This window comes from Elgaria multicarinata, chromosome 7 (genome assembly GCF_023053635.1).
Source record: "Elgaria multicarinata webbii isolate HBS135686 ecotype San Diego chromosome 7, rElgMul1.1.pri, whole genome shotgun sequence".
Lineage (NCBI taxonomy): Eukaryota > Metazoa > Chordata > Lepidosauria > Squamata > Anguidae > Elgaria > Elgaria multicarinata.
Window position 1 is genome coordinate 62,115,076 of NC_086177.1, and position 14,864 is coordinate 62,129,939.

Here is a 14,864-nt window from a genome sequence, read left to right on the forward strand (position 1 = left end):
GCTTTAACTTAATTTCTTATTTATGTATGCGGTGACTCATTTAAAAAAAGAAAGGAAAAAACACAAATAACGATTTTTCAAAATTAAAATTATCTCTTCTGCGTTGTAGACCCAAAGTAACATTTTCTCTATTTATTCCAGAAAAAAAGTATGTTTAGGATGGTAGTTTTAGTGTGAAAGATACCATTATTTTTCCTTCAATCAACTCAACTTATGGGACAGTTTGCTCACCTAGAAATATATCTTTGTTTTCTGGTGCCGCCATTGCTAAACCGACTAAATTTCAGAATGTTCTAGTAATCAGAATATTCTGAACTACTTGAGTACCAAATTTCAAACACAAAGAATCTCTGATTTCATCCTAGTCGTGACTGGCAGCATAATTCGATGCATAGCTACTTTGAAGAATAAATCCACCGATTTCATTGGGTTTATCTTAAGTAAAGATCACAGCCCAGGGCTGCAATTCTATGCATGCTTACTTGGAAGTCAGCCCCATTCAACTCAATGGGACTTAGTTCTAAGTAGACATGCATAGGATTGGGCTGCATATGTTCACATTGCTCCTCTACCTACACTACTTATTCCGCCCCACCCCCAAACACCCGAACATCTCGCCTTGGCGCCCAGTTCAGGTATGTTTTATACCAAAGGACAAAATTTCAGGCCTAAATAAACAGGCGTGCGCAGCCTTTCTCGAGCTTGCTACTACGCATACAGGAAACGAGCGAGAAAAGGCGGCTTTCAAGTCGCCTCCCAGCGGGCTGGGGGAGGCGGCGACAGCGGCGGCCACAGCTACTCTTATTTAGTAACAATTCCCGCCGGGCGGGAGGGGGGACTATTGCCATGACAACCCAAGCCCGCCTGTTGGGAGGAGGCCGCCGCGCTGGCGGCGGCCCAAGAATTATGGAGAGCGGTGGTGAGTTTACCGGCTTAGCCCACGGGAGCCATGAAGATCCCGGCCCAGTCCCGAGGCCTGTGATCGACCCTCCCGTTCTCTCCACAGGTAGCGATTATGCCTCATGGCGGCCTCTTGAGGTGAAGGGCGGGCAAATTTCCGGGCGAGATTCGCCTGCCTGAGACGCTCGGGGCGCGAAAACCGAGGGGGCTGAGGCTTGAGGCGAGGCGGCCCGCGCTATCCCCCCACTCCCCTCTTTTCTTCCCTCTTCCATTCTGATTGTATTTCTCCCCCCCCCCATGGCAGCGTTCCCCAACCTGGTGCCCTCCAGATATTTAGAACTACAGCTCCCAGCATTCCTGAGCATTGGCCATGTTGGTTGGAGCTTCTGGGAAATGAAGTCCCAAACATAGAGGGCACCAAGTTGGGAAAGGGTGCTCTGTGGCCTATACAGGCAGTTACACTCCTTCCTCTATCGCCACCGATATAACAACGGGATTTCAGCTTATTTGTTTGTTTTCAAGCTGCTTTTCAGCTCCAACATTTCCAAAGTAGGTTCCAAAACAAAAGTAACACCACCAATTAAAAACACTTAGGTTGCAATTCTATACTCAACCTGGGAGCAAGTCTCCTGTAGCTCAGAGGGTCTTACTTCTGAGTAGACTTGCATATGATAGCACTGTTAACAATGCAAAGAAACTGAAATAACCAACACACACTTCAGTTTAAAAAGGAAAGCAGCAACCAGAGGCTCACCTTTAATAGTACAATCCTATGTGTTTTTTTACTCAAAAGAAAGTAAATAGGCATAGCAGCCTAAAATGCCTAGATCTTAAGGTCAGGTGAAATAGGCTACCAGTTTTTTGAAAATGGCAAGAGACTCAGAGGATGGTGTTTCAGAGTTATGGGCCTCTCACTGAAAAAGCATTGTGTCTGATGGAACATAACCACATCCAGATTGGGCCGAACTTTAGCAAATGCTTCAGTGTAGATCTTAAGGGGTAAGACTTACAGGAGAAAATGCTCTTGAGATCATCATGATCCAGGGTCTTGTTATTAATGGATTTTCTTCAGTAAGAAAAAAAGGCAGAAGTGGTGCGGAAACAGGAGGGTTACCAGCGGAAGACAACATTGTCTCAACCTCTGTAAAATTCTGTGAATGAGGCAGGGTGACAGTGTGATAAATATCTTGTCCGGAAGCACCCCCAGATCTTTAGGTTTAATCATGCTTCCCCAAACCAGAGTACAAGCAAAACAATTTTGTGTGATGTTGCGTACCTCCCATTCTATACTGCAACAATTGAACTTACCATTGCCACCATCAGAAATTCTTACAAACTTCATTTCGTATCCTTGGACCTTAGGCCTTCATCATGCTCAATATTGGGATACCCCAAATCCTAGGGAAGCCTCTCCAAAAGCCAAAGGAGCAAAGCAATAAGAAATGTCAAGTGGAAGGGATTATGCACTGGCCTGGGCTCTTGTGGCCAGCACCTAATGTGTTAATATTTTTTTTTTCTCATTAACAATCAGAAATACCACATTTTTCTGCCATGAATGAGGAACCCGCCACAATTTGTTTTAATGAAGAAGACTATTACTGCCCTGTCTGCCATGATGTGTTCAAAACACCCGTGAGGGTTTCCACTTGTCAGCATGTGTAAGTATCTATGTCTCTGGCCAACGTTTTTGTGTTTTCCCCTTAATTTATTTTTTCTCCTTTCCCTTCTATTCTACCAATCTAGTGTTAGATATTCTTCAGTGTTCTAGGAGCATGTTCCGTGTAACTCCACTTTCAGCAAGAATGAAAATGATTTAAGATTTGCTAAACGAATAGCGGTTCATATAATCTTGCAATTGTTTGTACTTCTGTATATGTTAACAATACTGTATATACTGTGTGAAGAAGTATTTCCTTTTGGGTTAGATTCAATGCTGGCTGTCCAGCATTCAAATGGAGAACATGGTGGAATGGATTTCCCCTCCCACTTGCTGTAATTTGCATGCCCCCACCCCCCAAATCTGCTCTGGATTTGGTAAGGGTTTCAAGTTTTGCCACTCTATATTTTTTCCTACCTAGTAAAAACTAAACTCTGTTTTGGTACTTAGAGTGCAGTATCATACGAAACCATCTCCAACACTGGGTATATTTGTAGTTTTTCTTTGAATAAAACTAAAGCATTTGTCCTTCTTAAACTTATAAATACATCATCAGCCCAATTTTTACTGCAGGGAGTGCAATCCTATGGTCCCTTGGAGTGCATTCCAGGGACCATAGGATAGGTCGAATTTCACCTTCCAAGGCCATAGACACTGTTACAACCTTCGAAGGAGGAGTCAGAGATCTGAACACCCTCCCCTGCCCCCTTTTCAACCAGTTTAGGAAGAACCATGCCAGCTGCTCTCTGAGGACAAAAAAGCTACTTCAGGGGGGAGGGGGCTTTCCAGGAGGTGGGGTGGTGACCTGAGAGGCAAAACTCAGCCCCTTCCCCACAAGAACACCCTTGCTAGATGGGCTCAATGGCCTGTCTAGCAAAAAAATTCTGAATCAGGTAATGGGGAGGCAAAGATTGCCTCCCGCACTCCCTCCTTCTTTCTGGCATCCTCCTCCTACCCTGCCTGGTAGAGCTTTGGATTCTCAGAAGCCTCTGAATTCAGAGACTGCCAAAGATGCATAGGATTGTGCCCTAAGTGATACTTCCATATTCTGAAAGTAATAAAGTAAGAACGCAAGTATTAGTATATTTCAGTTTTCCCAAAAATTTCCATTCTACCCCCATGCATTTCAATATTCAGAATGACTTAAGAATAAGTGGATTGTGGCTTTCTTTTTTATTTGAAGATATAGCATAATGGCCCAGTTCGGATAGAACAGTGAGCTACTTTGTATCCCATTTGCCATTTTGTTTCCCATTCATCCTGTTTTAAGATATCTTTTCACTCAGTTTGAGATATTAGTTTGGAGCTCTTTACAGTTTATTTGACTTTTTACCATCATGAATAATGTAGTATCACCTGCAAATTTGACCACCTCATCACTCACCCTAACACCCTGGGAGTATACGGATTATGACAGAATTATTTAAATAAGAGTATGCTGTAATTGGAACAAGATCGGAGTAGTTCCTGATAAAGCAGAACATTATTTTTATATATCAATTTATATTTGGGTTTAGGTTTTGCAGGAAATGTTTCCTAATGGCTATGAAAGAAGGTGGAACACATTGCCCGTTATGCCGAGGCATTGTAACCAGAAAAGAAAAAGCACGTCCCAACAGAGCCTTAGATGTTGAAAACAACATGAGAAAGCTGGTGGGAAGCTGTAGATGCTGTGACAAACAGGTATAGTAGGTTTTAAATAGTATTAGAAGTAAACTAACAGAACAAGCATGTTAGAAGTTGTTACACTTAACAGTTCACAAACATGCAGATGTTAAACAGGATCTTCATTCTTTATGAGCAAATCTTTCAAGAGTTGAGCATCAGGCTTAGAGTAATAAGTACTGAACATAAAATGTGGAAAGATTAGACTACAGCTTTAATTACATTAAGGACTCTACTGATTTCCAAGGTCCTAACTATACTTATCAGTTTTCAGTTTTACTTATACTTATCAGTTTTAGCATCAATTTTTGTGAACCGCCCAGAGAGCTTCAGCTATTGGGCGGTATAGAAATGCAGATAATCATCATCATCATCATCATCATCATCATCAAAAGCTGCAATCCTGCGCACACTTACCTAGGAGTAAGTCTCATTGAACCCAGTCTGGCACTTACATCTGAATACATATGCATGAGATTGTGCTGAAAATAATATTGCAGGCGGGTGGTCGTGCATCATTGTCTGCTACCAGATTTTTGTATTATGAAGAAGGCAGATTCTGACTTTGAGTAACAAACAAATGTGAGTAGCTGCTGATATGATGCCTTTCCACATTGTCTTTCATCAAGGAAATGATTTGTGAGACTCCCCTTGATTTTCCAGTACATCTATATTAAGAATGACCAGGGATGCTTCCAGATGAGATTTTTGTGGTGACATCACCCTGTCTCATTTGTGGAATTTTACAGGAGGATGTCATTTTCTACTTGTAATCCTCCTGTGTTTTCCCACTGCTTGCTCCATCTTTTTTCATAACACAGAAAATCAGTTTAGGGGAAAAAAGACAGAATTGCTGCACGATGCCCCCTGATTGGTAGTGCTAGGAACCCTGTATCTGGATCCAGCCATGTATACTTTAACTTTTTATCCACCCTCTCTTGGGATTTCTGAAGATCAAACCAGAGTGTACTGTAGACTTTTGCTAGATGTCACCAAGTGCTATTGTTCAACCTGTGTATTAGGTTCAGTGCAACCAAAACATTAATAGAACCATGAGAGCAATTTATGTGTACTGCCTAATTATATTGTGATTTTAGTGTTTTGCTCCCACAAATCAAACCTAGAGGATTCTGTAGAATGTTGCATAAGCTAACTTCTTTTATTGCTCATAAAAGTATCTTTTCAGATACAGTGTTGCCTTTTAAAATCTAAATGACAGACAACTTCATTTACAGGTTAGATTCTCTCGTATGAGACAGCATTATAAATCATGTAAGAAGTATCAAGATGAATATGGTGTTTCTTCTGTAAATCCAAACTTAGACATATCTCTGGATTCAACAGGAATCAGGTAATTCATATTTGCAAGTTGATTTAGAAATTTGAATGTTCACTTAAAAAAATTATGTCCAAACTAGTATATACTGGCTGCTATAGGTCTGACATGGGGAAAATATTCAACAGCATAGGTTAAAATTTCTTCGTATGTGATTATATCATGATAACTTAAAGTATGTATCTTGGTATGTTTCATAATGGTGTCTCTAAATTAGTTCTTTCTACGATAGAGAACTATGGCTATGGCTGCAGTAGTTCCTATAAATATAGCATTTGGAAATATAGCATTATAGTGATTTCAGAAATTGCTGCCTATCAATTACACTTCTGTTTCTCCACACAGTTGCAAGCAATTGTTTGCTGAGGACAGCTAGGAAGTAACTGCATGGATGGAACTGAACTGCAATTTTGTATGAAACATGAAGTGAGCTCTGTTCAAGCATTCAGAAAGGGATTAACATCAACACATGAGGAGAAGGAGTGCTCTAGCCCTATTCCTTTTCCTAATCATGTTTATCACCATCTGCTTGTGGAGGGTGACAATCTGAAGAAGAGAGCTTCCTGTATCAGTGGAGGCTTTCCACATGAGTCAGAATGTTGAAAAAGCCACTTTCTGGCTCTCTTGGAGAGCCTCCATAGATACAGGAGGCTTTCCTCTTCAGACTGGAGCCTTCCTTGAGTAGAGGGCAACAAACAGAATTAGGGAAAGGGATGAGACTGGAGTGCTCCTTCTCATGCATTGATTTTAACCCCTTTCTGAATTCCTGAATGTGGCTGTGGTCTTACCCATATCCTTTATTCGATGTTTCTGATTTTAGGTAACACCTACAGCCCAATCTCAACATCAGTTTGAAAGCAAACTCTACTAGTGTCCCTGGGACTTACATATCCATTATGCTGTTTAGGATTGAAGATCTTTCTATATTTAGCTTGAAAATAAATTCTCACCCTTTGCATGAAGTTTTAGGAGTGATTCTTCTACTTCGGAAATTGGAGAAAATTCTAATATACATGTTCCTGAAGAAGCTACAAGGTAGGGATAATCTTTGAAATCAATATCTATTAGGTTATTGGTTCTAGGATTCGGGGAAGGAATAGAATACCAAAATAATATGAAATTTGTATATATAGATACATCAAAATCCAAATTGTATTAAGTAGTAAGTGCAATTTGTTAAAGAGAACCTATGGTAATAGTACAGTATATATCTGTTGCAGAGAATGACACTATCCTTTACCACTGACCAGAGAATCTGAAGGGTATGTTTTAAGTTTGTAAAAAATGGTTGCAAATGGGTGAAAAAAGCCCTTTGTTGTATATCAGACATATTATCTGGTTTTTAAAAATTTGGCCTGCTAATACTACTTGCATGCTAAATTCTCTGTCATAAAGTTGGGACAAATTGTTTTGATTTTATAATAATTAGAATATTCCAATTTTATAATGGTGTAATGCAGTTTGAACTTTCCATCTTGACTATATAAAGATGAGGCTTAGGCAAGTGGGGAGGATTATGACAACAAGAGAGTGTTGGGGGTGCAAGCCGTACTGCCTTACCTTTGGAGACCTGCTGCTGCCACCCACTATGACTGAGAGGAGGAACAAGAGACTGATAAACTCATTTTGAGCTAAACATTTTGGCTTTATTTGTCATGTGAACCATTCTTAACCATGCTGGCTACATAGCTATGGTTTAAACATGCTCAGTAACCATTTTCAGCAAAAGGATTAGCAGCCTAACTGTGGCTTAGCATGTCATCTGAACAGCCCAATAGAAACCTCCCCTCCCCCTTTTCTGGATACATTTAAATATCCCAGCTATCTTTCAAACAGAACTGTCACCTAGATTGATATGAAAGCACAGTGGATTAGCCACATTCTAGCAAATAATGATGGCCTCCTGGAAGTCTTGTCTATCATCTGTTGTCTTTTCAAAGTCAAATCCAGGTATCTCCTTCTAGCCTGATTTGACTACTGACTAAGCAACTGACTGATAAATATCGAAGTAATTCGTGATTATTAAGGAACATCTTTCTCCTGATTGATTTTTTTCCATATTTGATTTTAGTTATGAACAAAACACCTGGAAAACCTGGTTTCAAAGCTAATTTTCCCATTGCCTGGTCCTAGATTCTTCAAGTGACTTTAAACCCTAGGCCCAGCTCTGATTCACAGAGTTGCAAAGCAAGATTCTGCTTTCCAAAGCACTCTTGGGGGGAAACCGGCTTTTCCTGGAGATTTTTAGTTGGGACTTTGTAAGTTCCTCATTAAAAGGGGGTGCTCAAACTCTCAAGTGAGCAGGTTCCTGACAGGTCATCAAACATCATTTGAGCCCCAGTATTTATGAGCAGTGGGGAGGAGGTCTTGCTCATAGTGAACAAGATAGTTCCACAACACTTGTGCTTGGTTGTTTTCAAAGGAATGCTAAAAAAAGAAGAAGATAATTTAGACCGCAAGTATGCCTTTTTATTTTTTGATTAGGTCTGCCAGACAAATGCCTTAACAGTATAATTCGATACTTATCTACTCAGAAGTAAGCCCCATTGAGTTCAATAAAGCTTACTCCCAGAAAAATATGTGTGGATTGCAGTGTAAATGTACAATGGCTAATTTAACTATGCCAGCTTGAATTCTTTTTACTGCAAAGCTCCAAGGATATTTTATGTGTACGGGGCTAATTTCAGCCTCTGCTGAAATTATTGTGGGTGAGGGAGCTCCTTGCATATTTTCAACCATGTGACCCTATCTTACATTTATCTGTTTTTCAGTCTGCAACCTACATTCAAATGCCCTCTATGTCAAGAAAGTAACTTCACAAGGCAGAACTTATTGAATCATTGTAACGACAGGCATCTTTATCAAATAGATCCAGTAGTAAGTATATATGTCTAAAAGTGTATATGTTTGCAGTAGGAGCTTGCTTTTTGAAATTATCTTAATTCTAAGGCAGCATTATTTTGAGAGAGAATAAGCCACCCTTTTCTCCCTGCAGTGATGCTGGACATGGATCTGCTCCCAACCAGCTTCAGCATTTGCCCCAATGTTTTGTCTAATTGCATTTTTCCTTTTGTCACACCTCTTTCTAGTATTTAGATCCGTGATTTTAAAACTTTTTTCTCTTTTAATCTTGGAATGGCTTTTTTTCTGATGCAGTAATCATAAGAACATAAGAGCCATGCTGGATCAGATCAAGGGTCCATCTAGTCCAGCATTCTGGATTGTTCTTTATGTGGGATTTTCATTTTATTTTTCCTCGAGCAACAGCACAGTTCCATCCTCTTTTAAAGTCTCATTAAGTTCAATTGAAGCATTAAGTCTAATAAGTCTTAGCTATGGCCGAATGGTGCCCTGTTTTACAAGTGATGTCCAATATTCCAAGAATGGCAGAGATTAGAGGAATAACTTCTTTTTAAAAAACTTCATTTGTACAAGGCCTCATTTTCCCAGCTTAGTTTTGTTAAAGATTGTATATAAACATATCAGCAGAGAGAGAGAACTAATATCCTCTTTAGAATTGGAAATATTAAAAAAAAATCTGTGAAGTACATATGGGAAAAGTTAGATATAGTTGACTCAATTCTGTAAATTTTATCTCTTTTGTTCACTTTCCTTACCCTACTGTCCTTTAACTTTAAGAATAGATTTCAGTTTGAAAGCATTTCTATGTAACATGATTTTCAGAAAATAATATTGACATACATAATTGCTATGTAATTTACGTGAGAAATCATCTGTATTTCCTCCTAATAGTGAACAAATATCAAATCAGGATTTTATGTAACCTGTAGCCTCTTATTCACTCTCTTTTTTTAGGTCTGTCCTATTTGTGTGTCTCTCCCATGGGGTGATCCTAACCGGGTTACAATAAATTTTGTTGGCCATTTAAACCGAAACCATTATGAAGATTTTATGGTAAAAAACTTTCATTTAAAATTTAACATTGTTCTCTTTTTGCCCTGGAAGATTAAATTAGACCTCCATGCATCCCAAATTAATTTATATTCTATAGAAGCTCAGTAGTTTATGAAGTTTAATTTGCCCAGGGTATAATCCTACTGATTGCACCCTCGATGATCCTACACAGGGCAGGAAGAGTGGTGGAGGCAATCTTTGCCAAGCCGTCCTCCCACCCTGCATTTTTTGCTAGACAGGCTTTTCCATTCATCTAGCAAAGATGTTTCAGAGGGGGAGGAAAGGAAGCTGCCAGAGGCTCTGGATAGCTTGTATCCTGGCCTGCGAAGTCTCCTTACCTCTTCTTTGACCTCAGAGGAGGGACTCTGAACAATCCTATGGCCCCTCAGACACTATCTAGGGGCCATAGGATTGCTCCTTAGATTCCTTGGGAATTCTACAGCTGCCTTGGTAGGTTATGGCATCTTTCCCAGGTAGTTCTCTAGTATTTTCTCCAAACCTATCTGGCAATGTCTTTGTTATGGAGTAGTCTTGGGGTGGTTACTTGCCCTTTGCCACACCTACCATGACAGCCATTTTGTGGTGGTGCACAGGAGAGTTTCTCAAATTGCCAAATGCGCCCAAAGATTGCCTATCCCTGCAATATAGTGTTTATAGTGTATATTTCCTACATACCTTTCTTTTGTCCTACAGTTGCTTCTGGTCAAACAGGTTTTGCAGGCTTCTCAAAAAATACAAATACCTGTAAAATTTTGTATATGCAGGCATGCAATTAAAAGGAGGCTGTCAGCACTGTGAAGATACTTTGGTTTTTCTTTTTAATATGCATGTGACTGATATATGTTTTTTCTCCACTGACCCACAGCTTCGTTGCTGCCACCTCGCCCTCCTTCTGTTGGGGAATGGCAGCTAATTGCCTGAGACATGAAGAAGTTGCTGCACTTCTGTCTCAGGTTCTCAGCTGTCTGATGCTCTTTTTCCCAGCAGGAAGCGGCAGCAATAGTAAAGGAGCAGGCAAGCAGAATGCTTTCTTTCCTTTCGCATTCACCCTTTCCCTGCTTGCTCACCTGTCCCATTTGCTGCTCCTGGAAACAAAAGTGTCACAGCTGAAAGCTTGAGATGGAATTAGGACTGTCTCTTTCTGACTCCGGCGATTGGTCGCTGTCCCCAATAGAAGGAGTTGGCAGTGGCAGCAGAGCAGCCAGTAAGGAGGAGGAGGGAAGCTGTGTTACAACCACATGTACATTATGAAGAAAGCTTAAAATATTTTTGCAAATGGTGAATCTGCGCTCACTATCTATTTACCAGAGGCAAATGTGGATTGACTATGAACAACTGAGCAGTGTTCCCTGCTTTGAACAATTGTCAACAGTCTGAAAAATTAAACTTCTCTCCCCAGTCTAAATACCCACACGCTTAGTTAAGGCATCCCCTTTATGCAAGGCTTGTAGATTTTGTGCAGTTATGTTTTATCAGAGTTTGTGGCCAGGGCTAACCACCACTGAGTCCTTCTCAATGGGTGAAGGGCAGAGGATTCCGTCACTTCCTGGGTGCCTTTCTACTCATTCTATTATTTCTTTTCCCTCCCTGGTGCTTTCCATCTTACTTGCACGTGGCCTTTTCCCTCTATAAGCAGCTGCATCCTCATAACACCAGTTTTATTCATAATATCATTATGCACTCTTTGTAGTAATAATGATTGCAGAGTACATATTGAACTCAGATGGGGTGGAATAGTTAGACTTGGAAAGTTTGTTTCTAATCCAGTGTTGTTTTGTTTGTATAGAATCTTCAGATGGATGAGGACACTCTGTTTCAAAACGCTGTTGAGGAATCTTGTCAAGTGAACCTTTGAAGCCTTTAATTTGCTCACATCGCTGCCATCTGCAAGGGGGGAACCTGCATCTCATGGTCTCAATGTTAATAAACGCGAACTCTGTATCCAGTTCAATAGCAATTGTTCTTTTTCCCTAGTTTAAGTTCATTTTATAATGCTTTTTATGTAAACCAACAAAAAAGCACATATTAATACATTTCAGTATGAGGTATTTTTTTTCCTCCCAAGTGATAACAGAAATATTTCAAATATCTGGGGAAAATATAATTGTCTTTGAGAGAGAAAGAGAGAAAATAGCTATTTTTCAGTTGTTGTTGTTGTTGTTTTAATCCTGTTATACTTTAGGATAGTTTTATTGTACTGGAAAGAGAGTTGAAATGTTTTATTAAAATGCTCATAATGAGGGCAAGCATCTTTGTTTGAATAGTTACTTTTTCTTTCTTGAATGTATTTTGTATTTTCTGGCATATGGTAAAAGATAAATGGTTTTCTTCTAGCTCACGACTTATCTCTGGCTATTGTCAGAACAATAGCATGCAGGTATTTTCTTACTTGTTGTCAATGATCTGTAAGTACAAGGCACATTTAACTTAAGCCCAACACTATGAAAGTGGCTGACTGCGCAATCATGGGGGGAGAAAGAACCCATCATGGGTTTTTTCACCACCCCTACATGTGCTAATTGTACACTCGTGATTTATATAATTACCTGTGATGCAGTGCAGGTTGCTATGCCATCTCGATTTGGCATGTGACACAGCAGGGGTGGCTTCATACTCACCCTACAAGTTGTGGGTTGTAGTGTAGGTACAAAGCTACTCCCTCTGCGCAGTATACTGGATTTGAATTACATAGAAACTCTCTCTGCATTGCAGATATTTATGAAAATTGTGATTGTGTAACCAGTACATGTGGAGGCCAGGAAAGAGCCAGTGATGGGTTCTTTTCCCCCCGTGATCATGTGAACCCAGCCAGTGTAGCCACAATTTAGAATTTTTGCCAGCTATGGCATACTGAGTTTCATTGCTATAAAGACAACTGCCACTATGCTTTCCTCCAGCTCTCTTAAATTGGTGGAATTCATTCACATTAGTCTGGTTTAGACCTGTTATTTATAGTTTTTAGGGAGGGTTTATGAAAACTTATTCGAGTTCTTTAAGAAAACCTAGGACAGAAATGTCAAATGGTGGCCTTCTGGTAGTTGGTAATATTAACCTACTAAGGGAGCAATCCTATGGCCTTTAGACAGCATCTCAGGCAGTGGGGGGTGAGGGGCATAGGATACTTTGTATACCTGGATCCGACATTGGAGACAGCACTCTTATTTCAGTTCTGGGAATCTGTCCATGCCCCTCATCACAGCTGATATGGAAAAGACCATGCCAGCTGCCTCTTCAAAGTTGGGAACTCGACAGTCTCATGGGCAGAGAATGGGGGTGGGGGGAACTAGAGAGGCTGGGTTATGAGCTTTTCTGAGGCCTTTCCAGCCTCCTTCTCTCCTGTTCCACGATGCCCCAGCTATATGGGCAAAGATGCCCATGTAGTGAAAATGCAGAGCGGGAGGAGTGAGTTTGGAGATGTAGGAACATCAAGGGTGGAAGTCATAGGATTGCGCCCTAAGGATGTTTTTATAGAAATGAATAAAAGGGCTTTTATTCAAAATGCTATTTGAGGGGCAATAAATGTCTTAAGTATGTAAATGTACTTGTTTAAAGAGTAGCTCTGGAGACTAGAATCATTGTAGTGCTGTAGCTATCATTATAATTGGGGATGCGTGGATTCAGCCATTATCACTCCTTTGTTGTTCCATGTTTCTGTTATGCCTTGGGTTCCCCCTTGGATGTTTTCAGGCAATAAAAGAGAATTTCAAATTTTATAATGAATTTGCTTGTGTTTGCTTGCTGTACATTTTCTCCTTTTGCATTTATGATGATGATGTTGGGTTGTTGTTGTTTTAAAACAATCTGAATCTGCTGCTTTGCTTTTATAGGAGAAAAACTAAAATTTCTTCTGCAGAAGTGCAGTAGTGCCTTATTGCAGGGTTTATTCAAATGTTCTTTCTTTCTGGGTCTGCTAATTTTCTGTTGTGCTTCTGAAGAAGAGGGATATATTTCTTCCATGTCAGTACAACAGCAGTTTAATAATTCTGTTAAACAAAGATTCTGAACGGTGCTTTGTTGAAATTTTTGTCAGTATCAAGTAGGCTTCAAGAAAACCTAACTTAATTAACAGGTGCAGTTATAAAGGGAAGGCATCAGCAGTGTGATTAATGAAAGAAGTCAAGTACTGAATAATTTTGTTGGGATGACCACAAGGGTGCAGAGTACTAATATTCCAGAACTTTGTTTAATGTACTAATGACCTCCTTCAAGTTTCTTCTGGACGTCACTCCTTAGTTTCTGGCCTTTTGACACTGTAGCAATATGGGGAATAGCTCCTCAACGGATAGTTGCCTTTTGGTGGAACAAGAAACAAGATATTTATAGTCTTCTTAGATTATGGCATGATAGAGGTGGAGTACATTATATGCAGCTCCCATCTGTTCACCATTCAAGAGGATGGTTACCCTGAGACGCTGCCCGGTGCAAAATCAAGAGATACTTTTTTTAATGCACTGGCCCTGTTTCAACAAAACCTTTTGAGTTGAAGGACTGAGCAGGGTCTCCTAGCTGGACAGAGAGAAGGTCTGCTTGTGAGTAACTTAACAGCTTCCCTTATAGCTTGAGTGGGTGGGATCATTTAAATACAATAATTTTATTTAAAAGCAGTACAGACATGTAGGCATTTGTACTGATTTTCTTTTAATTGCAGATGATTCTTGGCATCCTGGTGAGGAGCCTGAACATCCATATCCAGCATAAAATGCCTCTCAAGGACATTATCTTCTGGAATCGGGATCAATCTCCCCACCTTTCTACAAGCCAACTAAACAAATTAAGTTGGCAAAGGAAAGGGTCTTTACACCTTTAGTTTATACTCCCTTTATATACTACCATTTGGTTAACACCAAAAGTGTGTTTTCTGCCCTTGTCTGTAAGGGATAGATATGATGATCCAGAGATAAATAACAGATCTCCCTTATTATGTTTTTCTAGCTGGAATTTATTTGAACGGCAGGATATATATTCTTATAATAAAATAATAAAGTCAGTGGAAAGATGTCTTCATGCCTTGTAAAAGGAATAAACATTGTCTTTTTCAGCCTGGAAGGGTTTGGTTTTCCTAGCATTTGAAACATTTACAAGTAATACTGAAGGGAAAAAAATAACTGTTTTTAAATGTTTATTATTCTACTCAACTAACTTGCCTGAGGAAGACTTGCTACCAAAGCTTTTAAGCCAGCTTGTCACAGAAGACAAAACTTTCCCAGAAGACGGTGATAGAAGGTGATATTATGGCTGCTGACCTACCATCCATAATTACTCTGATTGTATGTCTGATCTGTGATGTCTCCTGAATGAAGGCCAATAATTAATGATACCTTTCTGAGTGAGCGATTTACCTGCAGGATGGGGTCTGAGGCCAGTGCTCACAAGGTGGGGTCTGGGTATGCG

General features: G+C 40.0%; 1 protein-coding gene across 1 annotated transcript; it reads left to right on the plus strand.

Moving 5' to 3' along the window:
• Nucleotides 1–836: 836 nt before the first annotated feature.
• On the plus strand, nt 837–13,215 carry RNF138 (ring finger protein 138). Its single transcript, XM_063130700.1, has 9 exons — nt 837–1,006; nt 2,432–2,558; nt 4,075–4,240; nt 5,458–5,573; nt 6,522–6,593; nt 8,330–8,435; nt 9,375–9,473; nt 11,260–13,005; nt 13,044–13,215. The coding sequence occupies exons 1-8, from the start codon at nt 847–849 to the stop codon at nt 11,326–11,328; spliced, it is 915 nt and encodes a 304-aa protein (XP_062986770.1). The 5' UTR covers nt 837–846; the 3' UTR covers nt 11,329–13,005; nt 13,044–13,215.
• The last annotated feature ends 1,649 nt before the right edge of the window (nt 13,216–14,864 follow it).

What these genes read in the sequence shown, in the direction of transcription:
- RNF138 (XM_063130700.1), top strand. Translation starts at nt 847, where the DNA reads ATGACAACCCAAGCCCGCCTGTTGGGAGGAGGCCGCCGCGCTGGCGGC. An exon ending in GTTCCTGAAGAAGCTACAAG is followed by an intron (nt 6,594 to 8,329) that starts GTAGGGATAATC and finishes TCTGTTTTTCAG; the next exon opens with TCTGCAACCTACATTCAAAT. An exon ending in ACCATTATGAAGATTTTATG is followed by an intron (nt 9,474 to 11,259) that starts GTAAAAAACTTT and finishes TTGTTTGTATAG; the next exon opens with AATCTTCAGATGGATGAGGA.